This window comes from Dreissena polymorpha, chromosome 16, assembly GCF_020536995.1.
Source record: "Dreissena polymorpha isolate Duluth1 chromosome 16, UMN_Dpol_1.0, whole genome shotgun sequence".
NCBI lineage: Eukaryota > Metazoa > Mollusca > Bivalvia > Myida > Dreissenidae > Dreissena > Dreissena polymorpha.
In genome coordinates, this window is record NC_068370.1 from 7,281,763 (window position 1) to 7,289,529 (window position 7,767).

At 37.0% G+C, this 7,767-nt stretch overlaps 1 protein-coding gene across 1 annotated transcript; it reads right to left on the reverse strand.

Moving 5' to 3' along the window:
• Positions 1 to 740: 740 nt before the first annotated feature.
• Positions 741 to 3,135, reverse strand: LOC127862803 (uncharacterized). The gene is made up of 2 exons (XM_052402071.1): positions 1,275 to 3,135; positions 741 to 943 (listed from the first exon to the last, which is right to left on the reverse strand). Exons 1-2 carry the CDS (start codon positions 3,133 to 3,135, stop codon positions 741 to 743), a joined length of 2,064 nt encoding a protein of 687 aa, XP_052258031.1.
• Between the last annotated feature and the right edge of the window lie 4,632 nt (positions 3,136 to 7,767).

Genomic DNA, 7,767 nt, shown 5'->3' on the forward strand with positions numbered 1-7,767 from the left:
ATGTTTTAATTGTAAATACTACAAAGCTAGCGCTAAAAATATATTAAACTATTATAAAATGAAATGAACAATTATGAAACTGGTCCCTTGTCAAAATATTAACAGATATCTCTTTTAACGAAATTTTTAACAATTACACATAATGTAAATATTGTTTGCCACACCAGTATTAAGTTTTTTAAGACTGTATTGTCGTTGTACTATATTCATTTCAAATCAGCAAATTTTATTTTATTTTTCTTATGCGCATCATTATATAGATAAAGCATATATATGCTTACATCTTAACTGTATAGAGATCTATTTTCTTAAAATAAATGAAAACAGAAATATGCACACTAGATGATCTTTGTGCTGCATCATTCAGAGTATAATTTATATGGCTATGAATAAATACAATCCCGCGCTTAGTTTGACGGGCGATGACGTCATGTAGGTCATTTTAAACAGGTGTTTATATTATGCAAGAATCTATATCGTCGCCAACATGAGTTCAGCTACACCCTTATTATAAAAATGTGATAACAACGGGATATCTAATAAGATGTTCAATATAAACTAATTACACACGTTTGAACAATGAAACCCGAACTCAGGAGCGGAAGTTATGACAAAAGTTGCAAAGGCATCGTTTATATCAATAACAAGAAATCCCCGTTGGGGGTAATTTCTGATAAATACAATCCTTTATTTATTATCTGTACAATAGCCTTTTAAAATATTTACCAAAACTGAATTGTCTATTGCTGTTCCAAACTGATCCCGGGATTGTCATGCCCTTGGACAACTTTACACGTTGGATGGTTGCGCTGTTTAAAGCACGCGAAACTGACCATCAGCAACATAATGCTTTGGATCACAAGAATGGCGATAAGTAGGCCAGCATGGTCCTGATGGTTTTCTGTGGTCACTTGTCCGGCTGGCAGTGCATCTTCCTGGTTTGCTGGAAGGCAGATAATCCGAAGTGATGGAAAAAAATAATGCTATTGTTGAGAACCAGAGATAACAGTTAACAATGTTAACATTTTATATATATATGGACTACACATGTAAGCGTGGCTATAAATAAGCAAGTTGACTAATATTTATCGTAAAGGCAAATAACTTGTGTTTGTTTTAAGCAAATTGTTTTGGAAATGTCTTTTTCAGAATACTGATTTAGAAGAGTTTGATCAAGGCAAAAACTGTTTTTGATTTTAAATCCGAGATAAACATCTCGACAACCACGTTTTACTGTTATACGAAATACCAAAAAGAAATGAAAATATAGTTACATTGGTCTGTTGTGCAGTTCTTTATGAGGCCTATTCTGTACGGTGTTGGGGGGTAAGAAAAGCAATTAGGTATCCCGATCGGCGCTGGCGGGATGTTTGCAAACGACTCGTTAATGAGCATCTGCATTCCTTCGAGGTTGTGTGGTTCAATGTGGCAATGCATATTCCACAAACCCGGGTTATCAGCTTTAATACGAAGAACAACATATCCTCCAGTTGGTACGATTATCGTATCTTTTCGTAGGGGATGATTCAATTCTATGTTAGGAACATTTCCGTTGAGCCAAGTAGCATTTCTCCATGTAGCATTGGTGCAAAAGGACTTTTGAGAATCTTTACCAGGGCCTGTACAATTTATATCTGGATTGTCGGCTATGATTTCCGCTGTAGTCGAATTGTACTTCCCATATCCCATTTTCAATACATAGAAAGAATGTCCATGCATGTGTATAGGATGAGAACCACCTTTTCTTCTACCCATATTAAAGAGGACAATTTGAACAGTATCCCCATTACCTATGTCTAACGCATGGGTACACTTACACAAATGGTCATCGCCACACTGTGGGGATGTGCAAGGAGAAGACCATTCTTTTGGTTGCAAAAGAGGATTAACATCAGGAGTGTCAAACGATCTACCGTTTACTGAGGGTGGAAACCCAAAATTAAGAAAAATTTCTTTAGATTTACCAGGCTCAAATATAGGTGCGGGCTCACCGGAAGGTGCCGATTTTAATTGGTCTAATTTGACACACTCGGTGTAGTTTTCTGGATAATATGTGAACGGACAATTCAACACTTTGCATGGTTTTGTTGCTGTACACAGTTTACGGCTGGTTTTTGGCTCAGACGCAGGGGCGTTTATATAATTTAAAATCGCGTCTGCTCGGTGGTTTCGTCCTTTCTCTAAAGTTATTCCACGTATCCAATAGTTACCGACAGGCTGACTGGCCATGATCTCGAAGTCAAATCTCTCGCCAGGATTAATGACAAATGATTCCGCCTCCACTGTGTCTATGTCATAACCATCAGATGCAACAACAGTCAACGTGTGAGCATCGACAGATACTCTGAAAGGATACGATGAAGCAGTTCCAATAACTCGGAACCGATACTTTGTGCCTGACTTGACGTTGAAAATGGTCAGTGGAGCGCCATTGTGAGTGCCATCCGTATAGTAATATCGTCCCCTTCCGTTTATAAGGCCGGCATGTATAGGGCTAAAAGTCAACCCACTATTGTCAAGAGAACGAATTAAATGCCAAGGCATTCTTCCATCATATCCGCGGTATTTTTCTTTAGTAATTTCCATATCAGAATACATGTCGTGATTCCAGTCTTGTATTTGAAGTATTATATCTTCTGTACTCGTCTCGGTCCTTTTTTTGACTATCAAAGCTCCGAATAAACCATGCGACCTCTGTGTTCCGACGTGCGAGTGCCACCAGAATGTTCCCTTTGGCTCGGCTTTAAACCGATAGGTAAATGACTGTCCTGGAAGTATCGGACATTGTGTGACGTAAGAGACACCGTCCATCCATGGCGTTCCGACCTGGTGCAGACCGTGCCAATGAATGGTAGTCCCCTCGCTGCGCAAGCCGTTCTTGACATGCACCACAACGTCTTGTCCCTCATACACGATTATATCTGGACCTGGGAGTTTGCCGTTGACAACAGTTACAAGTCTTGGATTCTCCCATCCATCACCTGTTATCACATTGTCAGGCGATACGGGTTCGGCTGCTGATGTGTTGGTGACGTTATACGCGTACAAGCTTCCATCGTAGGGATAGACCAGTATCGTATCATTCATCATCGTAAGTCGGTATGTAATTTCAAAATGAAAGACACATTCCTTCATTTCCAGCTCACAACGTTCGGCGGTCGAAATATGATAAAGAAGGGTTAGAATTAGGACCAAGTTTGTAACCCACTCACCCATGTTGCGTTTCCTGAAACATGTGTAAAGTGCGGCATTCAATCAATGATGAATACTAAAATATATGTGGGACATCAAACGGCTATTGTTTCCAAAAACTGTTTAATTCCCAAAACTATGTACCATCTGTATAACATAAATGTTGTTATCTACCACTACTTCTTAATAAAATGATACTAATACTACTTATAATAAAAATAACAAGAAGAGGCAGAAGAAGAGGAAGAAAAGTAATAATAATAGTGCAGATGATAATACAGACGATAATAATGTAGATGAAAATGATGACTACGATGATGATGATGATGGTGGTGGTGATGATGATGATGATGATGATGATGATGATGATGATGATGATGATGATGATGATGATGATGATGATGATGATGATGATGATGATGATGATGATGATGATGATGATGATGATGATGATGATGATGATGATGATGATGATGATGTGATGATGATGATGATGATGATGATGATGATGATGATGATGATGATGATGATGATGATGATGATGATGATGATGATGATGATGATGATGATGATGATGATGATGATGATGATGATGATGATGATGATGATGATGATGATGATGATGATGATGATGATGATGATGATGATGATGATAATGATGATAGCGAATTTTTTAAAATTGAAAAGTTTACCTTAAAAACTATTTCCAATAACGGTCCAAATTTCAGCTTCTTTCTCTTCCGTTGCCAAAAACAAATGTCATAAAGCCATTTGTCGTTTGTTATTAAATACACAGGCAAATCGTAGGTGTTTAATAAACCTACGTGTATATGTTAGTTTTTTTTACTCGTATGAAAATGGTTTCGTTCAAATGAATAATTATGCAATAAACTTTACGAAGAACATTCTTGTCGATCCTATTATTTTAATTAAATCTTAGGTGTGGAGGAAAAGTAACTTGGGTATGGTTAAATGCTTATTTATTTTACGATCACAGTAAGGACACGCATCTTTTGTTCTGTAATTTGCAAATGCTTACTTGGAAGGCACCTACGCACGCACAAAAAAAACTTAGAAGTTGACACTAACACGGATCTTTTCGATCGCCCACGAAATAATAAAGACTCAAAACGATACAACAATTTTGGGAAAACACTCGTTTAACTGTGTTGTACTCATGGTATGCATATTTTAAATGAGAGTAGCTACGATGATTTGTTTAGGAAAATTTACATGTCCTACAAATAATGGCGCTAGTGCTGTTGATTGCCATGTTGTAACCACTGAATTATGTTCTCATCGTACTTATTTGTGTGTTGAGATGCGGGATGAGTCTGATCATTGGCCTTTTAGTTCTAAAATATTTTTGGGTAAATAGAAAAACATTTGCGATCGAGCTACAATTACAATTGAACTCTTTATCGGAATTTTGTGAACATACTGGTTTGACAATTAATCAACAAAAGACGGAAATTATTGTCTTTAGAAACGGAGGTCCGCTGAGATCATACGAACAATTGGGTCTATAAAAATAATCCGGTAAATATCTCATCTGTATATACATAAACATGGTTCTTCTTTTTACGCCTAATTTATCATGGAGGAAAGCAAAAGAAAATCTTGCAGCTTAAATCTACTTTTGCTATAAAATCCTACCAAATCAACGGAATATTTTAACTTGTTTTATTCAATGATCTAACCTATACTTACATAAGGCCCCGAGATATATGGAATAGGATTCTCAGACATTCTAGAAAAAGTACAAACGTAAAAATGGAGTATTGTTAATATTTGCTTGGTGTAAATAAATCTGTAAATGATAGCATTGTTCTAGGAAGATTACCTCTTTGTGAAGAACACCATGCAAAATACAATAAGTCTGCAATACATGTGTACATTTATTAGTATGACAGAGGATCGATATCCTAGAACGGCATGACGAAATCAGAATAACTAATTGGATGGCATCTTTAAAAAAATAATGTGTCTTATTATGGATTTGGTTTTGTTTCGATTATCTAGATAGGAATTGTGGAATTATTTTCTATGTCATTTAAACAAATATTGGTTGATTGTAAAACACAGAACTGGCTTGAGACTCAAGGAAACTCATCAAGATTTGATACCTACAAACAGTTCAAATCTATGTTAAACTCTGACAAATATTGATTAATCGATATACCATTTTATGTTCAAATGTCAAATGCTAGAGTCTGGTGTTCAAGTCAAAAATTAGCAATTGAAACTGGTCGACATTTAGGAATTACAAGAGAACACCGATTATGTACATATTGTGCTTTAAGCCATGCCGGAAAATTTCGGTTTCATTCTTAAGCAAAACCAAGTTTTACGTATTTTTTGTAGGACACGAGGACCGGCAGTATCGGGAATAAAACCGGAACTCAGCTAATTTTATCGGAAATGTCCGAGGTCCGATGTCTTTCGAATGGGTTGTAAATATAATATCGTTGCAGGTTTGTGTGTGCGATATAGATATGATACTGCTGAATGTACGTAGTAGCGATATATACCATAGCATATATATATATATATATATATATTTATTTATTTATTTATTTATTTATTTATTTATTTATTTATTTATTTATTTATTTATTTATCATTAAATATATCACTATATAGTGCTGAAGGTTGAAAGTAGCGATATAGATTTAATACTGTTTGCTCGTAAAGAGGAACAAGATATTTATCTTACTAAAAGTAACGAGATATATATACTACTGATGAAGGTACATCATACCTAGATTAATGTCTTACTGCTAAAGGTTTATAGTGGCGAGATATATATCATAATGCTGTAGTTTAGTTTTAAACTATTTATTCTAGCTCGATTGCATCGAAAGTCTAAGACTATTGCAAGGCTCTCGAGTCCGTTCCTGGTCCTAGAACACGGTGTCTTTGGGGTAGATTTACAGAACGGACAGTGGGGATCGAATCCGTGCCATCCCGGTTGCTAGGCGGACACCATTTCCATTACACCACAGCGACACACAGCTGTGGTTTTATAGAGGCGAGAAAAATATCTGAAGGTTTATAGCGGAAAAATATATATCATACCACAGAAAGAGATACATAACATTGAGACAGATATCATACTGCTGAAGGTTCCAAGTGCGGAGATAAGGTACGTCGGAGCGACATTGATATAATACTGCTCAAGTGGGTGGAAGCGAGATATCTATCTTAATGCTGCAGTTGCGCTGTACCCACATGATATTGCTGAATGTACATATTAACGACATAGATTCTTGCTGCTGAAGGTTTCAAGAGGCGAGATAGATATCATACTGCTGAAGGTACATAGTAGCGAATTATATATTTCACTGCTGAAGTTTTATAGTGATAGATAAGTACCATATCGCTGATGGAACATAGTAGAGAGCTGCACACAATAGCCAGATAAAGATTAACTTGTGAAGGTACATGTATCAAGCGGCCAAATAACTCGGGTACTCTTCAGTATATTAAATTATACGGACAATACGCTTGAATGCACGGGCCACACTCCGGGGGTACTTTTAGTATATTTACGTACCCCGGATACTTTTAAGTATACTTCAAAGCCCAATAACACTCAAAATCAACGACTATTTTGTAAAATATTTCGAAAAATGAAATTAACACATACGAATCAGTGTTCTGGTAACATAGATTTTACGAGATACAAAATGCTCGTTTTTATTGTTTGTGGGACAATAAATTCCATGTGAATTTCCCGCGACGATATCCGAACATTTACGAGAGAACACGAGCTTGGCTTCGGGCAGCTCATGAGAACTACGTCGTGCAGCGTATCTCGCGTTTGCTCGTAAATGTGCGGGTATCGTCGCGGGTCATTCGCATAAAATATATTGTGACAAAAAAAACTAAAACGAGCATATGTCTTACTTGAGCTTACAATGACCAATCTAGCCTTAGTGGCGAGATAGAAACATGTATCAAACGGAAAAGACGATTTGAAATTTAAAAACAGTTTTGTCACTACTTATTAGGCAAGTTACTTTGAAATACTACTATCTGTGGATATTGAATATAAATTTTTGTTATTTCAGTGTAAGATCGTATCATCTTTTCATTGATGAAAAAGTCACATAAAACAAATGTTCACGAGTAGCTGAGCAATGTACGGAATACCGTTAGGGCCATCGTGGTTACACATTAAAATCCATAAGGCGACAATGCGAAAATGGTATAGTACGAAGGCGAATATGCGATAGTACGATGACGACAGTGCGACAATACGATGGCGACAGTCCGATAGAACGATGGCGACAATGCGATAATACGATGACGACAGTACGATAACGCGATAATACGATGGCGACAATGCGATAATAAGACGACGACAGTGCGACAATAAGATGGCGACAGTGCGATAGTACCATGGCGACAATGCGATAGTGCGATAATACGATGACGACCGTGTGACAAAACGATGGCGACAGTGCGATAATTCGATGGCGACAATACGATAGTGCGATGGCGACAATTCGATAATACGATGACGACAGTGCGACGATACGATGGCGACAGTGCGATAGTACGATGTCGACA